Source organism: Macrobrachium rosenbergii, chromosome 12, assembly GCF_040412425.1.
Source record: "Macrobrachium rosenbergii isolate ZJJX-2024 chromosome 12, ASM4041242v1, whole genome shotgun sequence".
Taxonomy (NCBI): domain Eukaryota; kingdom Metazoa; phylum Arthropoda; class Malacostraca; order Decapoda; family Palaemonidae; genus Macrobrachium; species Macrobrachium rosenbergii.
The window spans coordinates 29,546,384-29,558,400 of record NC_089752.1 but is presented as its reverse complement, the minus strand read 5'-3'; the positions used below and the strand labels follow the sequence as shown (position 1 = coordinate 29,558,400).

Sequence of the window (12,017 nt, the reverse complement as noted above, 5' to 3'; positions counted from 1 at the left end):
AAAAGACAGGGAGAAAATAAACATACGGGAGATACCTATAACGAACGTGGAGAGTAAACAAACAGGCAATTATGCTATAAACAGTTGTGCGGAAGGTGACTGGGTGTTCAGTGTTGGTACACTAGTTTTTATAAAAAGCTACTCCAACACCATCAACCCAGGGTGCGCAATAATTACAGTATATCTAAGTCTTGCATCCTGACAAAGGTAAGGGAACTGTAGTTCAGACAGGTGGAGGGGATGGCAATGGGAACCCCTTTAGGACCTACCTTTGCCAATATTTTTATGAACTACCTGGAGGAGACAGTATTTGACAATTGTCCCCTTAGTTTCCACCCTTTATTTTATAAAGGATACCCCATATAATAATGGGAAAAATGCACGTTAAAGACGAAGAAGAAGATGCGGACGACACCTTTGCCCTATTTAAATGCGGTTTTAATGCTGATTCCTTTCTAGAATTCATTAATGTCCAACATCCCAATATTAGGTTTACAGTAGAGAAAGAAACTCGCCACTATCATTTCTAGATTTACGTATCACCAGTGAAGATAATGGGTTTCAAACCAGCATTCACAGGAAAAATACTTTTACAGGGTTGGGCACCAAATTTTATAGCTCATGTAATTTCAAATTTAAGTTAAATTCTCTCTCTACCCTCCTCCACAGGGCATATTCTCTGACTTCCAGCTGGCCGGCCTTTCATAAAGAAGTAGAGTTCTTGGCTATTTTTTTCCGCAACAATTATTTTCCATACCACTATTTCCATCGAGTACTTAATAAGCTCCTAACCGCAAAAATGAAACAACCCATTCATATATACTGCTCCCAAATTATGTATTTATGCCAAGTTTCCTTTCCTAAATGACAAAAGTTTTAAAAAGAAATGTAAATCTGAAGTTGATCCCACGAAATCCACTAAATATACGTTCTTTTTTCAGAGTGAAGGGCAGCCAACTGAGCCCCTCCTTGACATCCAACATTATTTATAAATATGCCTGTCCCAGATGTAGTCTGGGAACCTACGTTGGATGTACGAGGAGGCTTCTCTAGGTCCGTTTCTGCTCCCATCAAGGTGTCAGCTTCAGGACGGGTTGCACACTATCCAATCCCCAACCATTCTCAGATTTGTGATACCCGCTTGGATATAAATGGCTTTAAAATTATTGAATCTCCCCATAAGGACGACAAGTTGATGGTGTTGGAGTCGCTTTTTATAAAAACTAATGCACCAACACTAAACACCCAATCATCTTCCGCACAACTGTTTATAGCATAATTGCCTTCTTTGTTTATTCTCCACGTTCGTTATAGGTATCTTTCATATAGTTATTTTCTCCGTGTCTTTTTAGTCACTTTTTAGCTCTCACCTTGGTAGGTGTTCCTTTCATGTTCTTGTTTTAATCTTTGTATTTGTAAATGTAACAAATTTTTAAAGGTTTTTCCCTTTGTATAGGTGACGTTTTAAGTCTGTAATTTTCCAGCTTTGAGGATGCGTCATGTGGTGTGAAACGTTGGCATAATAAACTTGATACTTGTGAGAGCCATACATGCCTTTACCTCTTCAACCTGAGATATATATATATATATATATATATATATATATATATATATATATATATATATATGTATTTGTATATGTATATTATGTATGTATATATATGTATAAGTGGATGTATGTATGTGTGTTTGTGTCTATGTTCCAGCATAACTCTGAAATGCATTAAGCAATTTCAACTAAACTTGGTAAATATATGACTTACTATCTGGAAAAGGATACTGTAGGGGTAAGACATCACTACACCAAAGCGGTTGGGGTTGGGAAGGGCTTCCCTGAAACGAGGCTGGTACTGCCTATAGACTTAATAACTAAATAAACTCTACAGGGTTATCATAGCTCATTTTGGTATACATATGACTTGCTATCTGGAAAAGAATACCATAGGGGGTAAGACATCACTGGCACCAAAGGGGGTGACATGTAAAAATAGCTGAAAATGACAGATTTTAGTGTCTAATCCACGATTTTCGAGGTCACTGAGATGAATAGTGACACTCCCGATACCCCTAAGTCCATGTTCAGCCCCATAAGAAGGGGCGGTGAGAAGGGGTGAAAAATAAGATGTTAAAAACAACAGATATTAGTATCTAATCCATAGTTTCCGAGGACACCGAGATGAACAGTGACACTCCCGATGGCCTTTAAGTCCAAGGTCAGCCCCGATAGGAATGGCGGGGGCGGGGGGGGGGTGAAATACAAAACGTCAAAAATGTTGGACACTGTAATCGAAGCAACTATCTTAACAGAAAAGGGAGAGATTGAGAGTAGAGGGGGTATTAGGGAGGAGAAAGAGGGAAAGAGTGAGGGAGAGTTGGAGAGAGAGAGTAGAGGGGGTGTTAGGGAAGAGAGAGAGAGAGACACAGGAGTTTATCGGGGGTGTTAGGGAAGAGAGAGAGAGACACAGGAGTTTATCGGTTGTTATTCAGAAAGTCTAGTGATTACGGGACGCCCTTCAGATAATAAACTTTGTCTTTATTGGTGAAGATTTGGACTGGTTTCTGGAATGAAAAACAATGTCACATCTTTATCGATATCTACAAAAAAAAAAAATTGTAATTTAAGAGTGGGTTACCTACTCCGTGTCTCCGCTATGTTGCATTAAAATTCGTTCATTCGTTCTTAAAATCATTTGTTAGCATACAGTATTGTGCAAAGGAATTATATTATCTATGTTATGCTTGTCTGGTATGTAAACAAGAGACATGTAACTCTGCAGCTCAAGATATCATATGTAACTAGCGTGGAAATGTTGAATCCCATTTAAGCTACCTCGCAGACTAGGATTATGTTAGTTTTACCTTACGCAGTAGGATATGATGATAGGATTCCTTGTTGTATGCTAAGCTGCGATACTCATATGTTTTGTATCTTCAACTAATGATGTACATCCATGATATTCCGACGACATTATACCAAATTAGCAACTCATCTCTTACCATATCAGGTAATCATTCTTCGTAGTAAATGGTGGTTGTTATGCAGTTGGGAGTGATAAAAAAAAAAGAAGAAATCAGCTTAAAAGTAGATGTATCAGAAACAAAGGATCATAAGAGCGAGACGCCTTAGAGCAACATGACATCCTTTTTGACATTAAGAACATCACCATCCATAACCGGACGTCATTCAGGTCTATAGTGTCTAAGCACCTCGAAGAAGTAGCCAGTCTTTATCATTTTTTTAATCCTTATTTTGTTCATTTTCCTGTACAGCACATGAACGATGATGTCAGCATACCTGATGAGAAGTGGGTTGAACCCCTCAAGACTAGGTGCGGGCTCAACTTTCTCCAAGTGCTTCAGTACCACACTGCGAATAAGTGCAGCGTCTAGTTTCTTTAAGAACTCGCAAGCTTCTGTGTCCCTCACCAGGTGAACATACTTTGACCCCATTCAGACAAGAGTTTTCTTCAAATAGTACTAACTGAAGAATTTCTAAAGAATATCTTTTGTAATTTTTATATAGAGAGTATTAATTTCAAAATTTATGGATACCTCTTCCTTCTTTAAAACAAGAATGCACGAAAAAAAAGTATAATAACCAATGTGATGATCACTGTAGAGGTTCTGATAAGACAAGTCTTGTGCCATTTCCCGTTCTTTGCTGAAATATGTCCTCAGTCGAATCTCTTAAAAACCCTTTTACCTCATCAGCAATTCATGCGTTTTCTTTTTCGTGAGCTTTCGAACCTCCCATTTTCCTTTCAGCAATTTTATCCAGTTGGCCTTGCTCTTCCTAAAGGTCTGTGATGAAGAGAGTAGCAGACCCCAGATCACATTTTGGTCACCTTCTCTTGTTATTTGCGTTTTTAAAAGGCTTTCGCTGCAATAATTCGCTTCATCCTACATCACCTAATGAGTTACCTTCTCCTTTTGCCCCACTTTCATCCTGTTCACACTTATGCTGACCCACACTCTTAGTACTAACTTCTTTACTCTCCTCTCTCATTTTTTCTCTTGAAGTACTGGAATCCTGCAGAAACCTGCCCTGAATTTCGTGGCTGTAAGCTTGCACCTGAGGAATGTTTATACATTTTGAATACTGATAACGATTATCATCTTCCTCATCAGCTCTAATGTCGTGCGACGCAAAAGGCCTAGTAGTAATAATGATGATACGATTCACGTCAAAATCAAATGCTGTCTTAGCTTAACTTCACCATAGTACTTATGGACCCATGAAATGAGTTATCCGTGATTTACAGATACACTGAGCTGAGAACCATTACTACTGGCAATATTAAAAGTGTAGTAGGCCAGAGGGCAGAGCCTGCATCTAATCCAGAAGGAAAAGTCTCTGCACGCATCCAGAAAACCAATCTGCTAAATGACGAATGGATGCTGGAGGTGAGGAACTGCATTACTTAAATAATCAGAGTATTAGTATGTCCTGTTTATGAATGAGTATCTATTTTGTATTCACTTGACGATATCTATAATAGACAAGTGCCCAAGGAATTGAATGTTAGGATGAATGAAAGGACCGTTGAAATATGCCTCCTTTATAGAAGTGAAGCGTAGATGATGATCAAAATAAAAGAATAAGTCGTATTCTTGGGATAGGCAGGTGTCCGAAAATCTCAAGGAAATTTTGATGTGCAGATAATGTCCAAGAGCAGAAGTAAGCAACACCTTGGCTTCGAAGTTCATTAAAGGAGACTTCACAAGGTTTGCACTTAAGGTCTCTGTTAAAAAGAGTTACGGTAGTTCAATTAGGATGTCAAATCAAGTGGTAGAGTAGGTCGAATTTCTTTGTATCAACAACCTTTCAATAGTTTATGTCTAGGCACCTTATATATTCCTGGTGGCTTTAAAGAAAGCACATCAGTTGCTACATTTAGCCTAAAAGGAAGCATCTTGTGTTCTGTATGGCCAAAATGGAAGCATCAAGCGTTCTATGCGGCATAAAAAACGAATCATCACATATTCTGTACGATCACTAAAACACTACATGTTCCACTTACCATTGCTGCATGAACCACTCGCTTTTCTCCACTTGCATACTTTCTGTTCCCGATTTTAGGTTCAGTGGGAGGACGGATTCAGGAGCAAATACCCCTACATTTGGCTCAGAGACAACTGTCAGTGCCCTAGTTGTTTCCACCCTACATCCTGCAGCAGGAGGGTTCTCATCGGTGATCTGGACGTTTCTATCGTTCCCGTGTCATTCAGCGTAAGTGATCTCGGACTACCGATGCTTCTTAGTTTCATTTGTTATGAGAACGAAGACCATCTAAAATGTCATATCTCTATTCACATTAAAGGCATGTGTTGCACAATTATTCGCATGAAGGTTCAAGACAGTTAGCCTTTGTTACTCCACATAGTTTTTGCCTTTATATTCTCATTGCTTTTAACTCTGTTCATATTTTAGTGCAGATTACATCTAAACAGCGTGGCTTCAGTTAAACATGTTTATGTTCGGAAGTTCAAGAAAAGTAGTGATGTTAGCCTACGTCTAAGAACCATGCAACGTCATTGTCTGACTTGTATTTCTCAAATAGTGTCTGTTTGTGTCTAATTTCGGTGTATTCCGGCGTAAAAGGCGCTCCAGTCTCGAAAATGCACCCCAGTTTTGACTAACAAAATTTTGAAGACGAAAATAAACAAGAAAATAAAGTGGGAATGATCACGGGTTGATGACTTAGTTTCGGTTGGCGCATGCGCGCACTGACGCACTCGACTATCTCAATGCATTAAGTACGGTGGCTTCGGCTGCTACAGCATATTGCCTACTGTACTTTTTCCAGTTCATTCATTTTAATAATATTTTGTTTTGTGTTTTTTCAGGTTAAGTATGAAACATGTTTTACTGAAGTTGATATGCCAGCAAACTGAAAAATTTAAAGAGATTACGAAGTAACGGATGCGATATATACTGCCAAGCTGTTTTGCTTTAGAAAATTTCTAGGCCCCAGTATCTGACTTTGATCATGAATCATTTTCCTATGAGTTTGCCTGAAGAGAAGACCCTTATAACATATCGCAATTCTACTTTTGTCAGTCGATAATGCTTCCTTCGGGGTCGTTTGAGAATAGCGAAAATACCGATGCTCAACGTTTAAATTACTGCTCTACCGTTAACTCGTCCACCGAAATCTGCCAAAACGGAGGTAAATCTTTGAGATTTGTTTTTTCATACTTATGTCTATTTACTATTTTAGCTAAGAATAATTTATACTCTTCATTCAGAGATCATACACAGGCGTTCTGATTACTGTCTAGCAATGGTGACCTTCCTCTGGGGTTAAGAAGGGCAGATGAAAAACGTAACCTTCGGCCTCTAAGACGCACAGCAAATTGCCAAGACTTATTTTAGACTTATTTTTTTCTTTTTTCACCTTCATACTAATTCGTCCCACTTGTCTTCCACCGCCTGCTTTTCATAGTTTCATATATGCAACGTTTATATAAAGAAACATGATTTTGTATCCATTAGGACCATTAATCCTTATTGATGGAAAAATTTAGTCTGCACGTGATAATTCCACTTTTGAACTCGCCGTCGTTTACCTATGTAAAAGGACCTCGGTCCAAACTTCGGGGCGATATTTAACGACCTTCTTAATTTACCTTCATTTCTGAGGGTACGAGCACAGGAGGCATGATAATAAATGTTAAGATTTCCACCAACCTCCGTTTAATTCGGGTTCCCGCAGGCCAGTAAGGATTCCGGCGACCTTGAAATATTCTGGTCAGATGGACACAAAGGACTCTACACTAGTCTCTGGTTACGAGAGAGGTCGTTCTCAGAAGACACAAGAGAAAGTAGGCGCCAAATGAGGAGGTACTCATAAACTGTTGTTCTCACATTTTCTCTCTAAGACACATACGCGTGGGCGTAGCAACCTAATCAAAGCACACGCTTTTATATATATATATATATATATATATATATATATATATATATATATATATATATATATATATATATATATATATATATATATATAATATTATATTATATTATATATATATATATGTGTGTGTGTGTGTATATAAACATTATATATATATATATATATATATATATATATATATATATATATATATATATATATATATATATATATATATATGTATGTATGTATATATATATATATATACATATATATATATAGTATACATGTGTGTGCCTGATTTGTTTATAGATTCATGTCTATATATTTGCCTGTTATTTCTCTACGTTCTGGATTTCTCCTTTTGACACACGCAGGTAGCAGTGTGAGGAAAGTTATAATTTCGAATAATAACAATGATAAGGAACGGGTATTGAGCAGCTTCTCGGAAGCTCTCATTCTATATATATTTCTAATATTATATTTACACTGACGTCACTGTGATTTCTTCACCAGTAATAATAATAATAATGATTCCAGTCCTCTTCGCACTTTGTGGGGCTCTGACATCCTCTCTGATCTCCCCATGGCCAACTTCCACGAGGTCTTACGGGAGGACCAAGCCCTCCTCGAGTTCATCCGTAAGTTGGAGGACTTAGGACTGGTGATCGTGCGGGACGCTCCTATCCATCAGGAGGCGATTTTCTCTCTTACGAATCGCCTCGGGTACATCAAGCAGACTCATTACGGGTAAGCTGTTAGTCATTTCGTTCGAAGATTTCTACAGCAAGAGAAACCTAGACTTGATTGTTGCCACAAAATGTTGTCTAGGGAATATTACTGTAAAGCCTCAGGTTTAAATTGATATAGAGGGTAGTCAATTCAAACTGATTTAGAGCGTAGTCAGTTCAAACTGATATACAGGTTTGTTAATTCAATTTGATATAGAGGGTAGACAGTTCAAACTAATATAGAGGTTTGTCAGTTTAAATTGACATACAGGGTAGTCAGTTCAAACTAATGTAAAGGTGTGTCAGTTCAAATTGATATAGTGGATAGTCAATTCAGACTGATATAAAGGTTTGTCGATTCAATTTGATATAGAGGGTAGACAATTTAAATTGATATAGAGGGTAGTCAATTCGTATTGATATACAGAATGTCAGTTCAAAATGATATAGAGGATGGTCCATTCAAACTGATGTAGAGGTTTGTCCATTCAAATTAATATAGAAGGTAGTCAGTTCAAACTGATATAGAGGTTTGTAAGTTCAAACTGATATAGAGGATGGTCACTTCAAACTGATATAGAGGATAGCCAGTTCAAACTGATATAGAGGTTTGTTAACTCAAATTGATATAGAGGATGGTCAGTTCAAACTGTCATGGAGGTTTGTCAATTCAAATTGATGTAGAGGGTAGTCAGTTCAAAGTGATACAGAGGTTTGTCATTTCAAATCAATATAGAGGTTCGTCAATTCAAATTGATATCGAGGATAGTCAATTCAAACATATAGAACGTAGTCAATTTAAACTGATATAGAGAATAGTCAGTTCAAACTGATATAGAGGTTTGTTAATTCAAATTTATCTAGACGGTAGTCAGTTCAAACTCATATAAAAGTTTGTCAGTTCAACTTGATACAGAGAATAGTCAATTCGGACCGATATAGAGGTTTGTCGATTCAATTTAATATAGAGGGTAGACAATTTAAACTGATGTAGAGGTTCGTCAATTCAAACTCATATAGAGGTTTGTCATTTCTGACTGATATAGAGGTTAGTCAATTCAGACTGATATAGAGGTTTCTCAATTCAATTTGATGTAGAAGGTAGACAATTAAAAATGATATAGAGGGTAGTCAGTTCATATCGATACAGAAGTTCATCAGTTCAAAGTGATATAGACATGGTCAGTTCAAACTGATGTACAGGCTTGTCAATTCAAATTGATTTAGAGGGTAGTCAATTGAAACTGATATAGAGGTTTGTCAATTCAAATTGATATAAAGGGTAGTCAGTTCAAACTGATATAGAGGTTTGTCAATTCAAACAGCTATAGGGGTTTGTCAATTCAAACTGATATAGAGGGGAGTCAATTTAAGTGACACAGAGGTTTGTCAATTCAAACTGATATAGAGCCTAGTCAATTCAGATTGATATAGAGGTTTGTCAATTCAAATTGATATAGAGAGTAGTCAGTTCAAACCGATATAGAGGTTTGTCATTTCAGTTCGATGTAGAGGGTAGTTAATTCAAACTGATATAGAGGTTTGTCAGTTCAAATTGATATAAATATATATATTCATATATATATATATAATATATATATATATATATATATATATATATATATATATATATATATATATATATACATACTGTATATGTATACATAACATCAGTATTTCTTCTTTAGGGTTTCCTTCGCCGTTAAGAATCGAGTTACACCGAATAACCTCGCCTATACGGCCGACTCTCTCGACATGCACAGTGATATTCCTTATTACGAATACAAGCCAGGGGTAAGTTATAATGAGAGAGAGAGAGAGAAAGAAGTTAAGTACATCTTAGTTTAACCAGACCATTGAGCTGATTAACAGCTCTCCTAGGGCTGGCAGGATTAGATTTATTTTACGGGACCTACAGCTTATTGTGGGATTCGAACCACGTTATGACGAGAAATGAATTTCTATCACCAGAAATAAATTCCTCTAATTCTTCATTGGCCGGTCGGGGAGTCGAACGCTGGGCCAACAGCGTGCTAGCCGAGAGCTCTACCCGCCCCTCCAATGAAGAACTGAAAAAAGAGAGAGAGACTGTTAAATGGATAAAAAATATAAAGTGACTATGATTATCAGTAGTTAGGAAAGAGACTGAAGTAGAAGTTTCAAAGATAAGCATCAAGGGCCATATCGCCTAATATTTATCTGTGAGTTCTTAAGGAATTATCACCCACTTTAAATGCAGTTAGTGATTACAGATGATTAAACAGTAACAACCAGATGATTATGATATGAAAGTTGTTTTGCCATAAACATTAATTATTTGATGTTGATGAAGGCATGAATTCTTATTAAATCTCTCGCGCAAGTTATATTAGGACAAGAAGTTCAACTATATTTAATATTTACTCAGTTATTTACTTATCTATTCATTACTCTGTTTCCCTTAGGATTGATTGTTCTTTACGTACGTGCCTTCGAGACCAATAATAATAAATGACAGAAACTACATTCGAACAGGGCCTAATTTTGCTCAGTAAAAACCGTGTCCTGACAGAAACTTAATTATAACAGCAATGTAACTGGAGGCTAACTTTTCTCATGTTGAAGAACGTTTTATTAAAATGCACTTAAAAGTAAAAAATAATTTTTTGAGACAGGATTTTCTTACAATCAAAATCAGTCATGTCTACAAAAATAAAAGCGTGGCCACCAAACATGGAAGGAAATGCTACAAGAAAAGAAATACATATATTTTTTTATTTCTTGTAGCATTTCCTTCCAAGTTTTGGGGCCCACGCTTTTATTTTTGTAAACCTGAGTAATTGTAAGAAAATTCTGGTGTCTCAAAAAATATTTTTTTACTTTTTAGTGCATTTTAATAAAAGCGTGTTTTTAAAAAAAAAAAACTTTTTTTTTTCATACTCTTTAGTTTTGACAGAAATTGTAACCGATTTATGATTTAAAAAAAAAAAACCGAACGTGATATCCTGTCGAGCCAAATGATGTTTCAAAAATCCGTAGAGTTATTAACTTATTCTACCGAGTCAAAGAAGGTATGAAAAATCCGAAGATTTTCATACAAATCCTGAAATACAGGGAGAGGTCACTAGAGGTCAGTCACTGCTGACCTACTGATCATGTAAGGTTGTATTGTTACCGGGACTGAGTAACCATGCAAAGTTTTAAGTCCATCGGACGAAGGGAACAGGTCAAAAACTTAATTATAAGATTTGACTCGAACAGATGGACAGACACGGAAGTCAAGTTAAATAAAGGCATGCAATAAAAACTGTATCCTGACAGAAACTGTAGACTAACAGCAACGTAATTGGAGCCTAACTTTTCAGTAAAAACCATATCCTGACGGGAACTGTAGACTAACAGCAATGTAACTGGAGCCTAATTTTTCTCAGTGAAACCCGTATCCTGACAGAAACTGTAGACTAACAGCAATGTAACTTTGACAGATACAGCTGCTGCACTGCATATCACAAGCCAAATGCACCGGTGGAAGCAACAACCTGGTCGACTCATTCAGCGTGGCTCAGCAGCTGCGAGAACTCGACCCGGAGAAATTCCAGATTCTCTCGGCGGTTCCCGTCGACTTCATCGACTATGGAGTCGAGGAAGATGGACTGAATTTTTATGCTCTGAGCCAGCATCCAATCATCAGGTTAGGGTCGTTTTCTTATCTTGAATAGACGCATACTCTTAGTAATTTAGTCTTGATGTCTGAGTGGTCGAAAGCTGAAGCTTAGTCAAATAGCCTATTATCAACCGGTACCCGCGTATAGTGTATGATTCTTCATTATATTAAGATATTCACTCATAATTTGCAGCTTTATTATACACTTTTTCGTGGTATATGTATGTATATATATATATATATATATATATATATATATATATATATATATATATATATATATATATATATATATATATATATATATATATATATATATATATATATATATATATATATATATATATCTTTAAGGTTCTTATCTCAAGTTTTCCCTTTATACATTAGGCCTGCAAACAGTTCGTATACACACACACACACACACACACACATATATATATATATATATATATATATATATATATATATATATATATATATGTGTGTGTGTGTGTGTGTGTATATACCTGTTTAAATTCGTTTTCTTTTTTTCTACTTATTAAACACAACATCCTTTCCAGAGTCGATGAGCGCGGGGACATCCAGAGCGTTACACTGAACCAAATGGTGAGAGATTCTTTCTTCAATGTCTCTGTAGAGAAAGTGCGGCTCTGGTATGAGGCCATGTTGACATATTCCAACATGCTCTGTCACCCGAATAACGTCATCAGTTATAAGATGAAAGAAGGTATGTTATTTTCACGTTTA

General features: G+C 36.5%; 2 protein-coding genes across 6 annotated transcripts in view; one reads left to right on the top strand and one right to left on the bottom strand.

The window, feature by feature from the left end:
- The window catches only part of LOC136844479 (WD and tetratricopeptide repeats protein 1-like), a 157,986-nt gene extending 152,810 nt beyond the window's left edge, over window positions 1–5,176 (bottom strand). Inside the window, exon 1 of the mRNA XM_067113758.1 lies at window positions 5,022–5,176. The gene's annotated coding sequence lies outside the window, so the exon portion shown is untranslated. The remainder of the gene's footprint in view (window positions 1–5,021) is intronic.
- Window positions 1–12,017, top strand: part of LOC136844481 (gamma-butyrobetaine dioxygenase-like) — a 44,202-nt gene that overhangs the window by 29,079 nt on the left and 3,106 nt on the right. For all 5 annotated transcript variants that reach the window (XM_067113768.1, XM_067113764.1, XM_067113763.1 and 2 more), the window contains 8 exons: window positions 3,271–3,429; window positions 4,263–4,404; window positions 5,081–5,230; window positions 6,717–6,844; window positions 7,437–7,646; window positions 9,316–9,421; window positions 11,092–11,297; window positions 11,831–11,997. In XM_067113768.1, coding sequence (XP_066969869.1) covers window positions 3,281–3,429; window positions 4,263–4,404; window positions 5,081–5,230; window positions 6,717–6,844; window positions 7,437–7,646; window positions 9,316–9,421; window positions 11,092–11,297; window positions 11,831–11,997 — 1,258 coding nt within the window. In that variant the 5' untranslated portion in view covers window positions 3,271–3,280. The remainder of the gene's footprint in view (window positions 1–3,270; window positions 3,430–4,262; window positions 4,405–5,080; window positions 5,231–6,716; window positions 6,845–7,436; window positions 7,647–9,315; window positions 9,422–11,091; window positions 11,298–11,830; window positions 11,998–12,017) is intronic.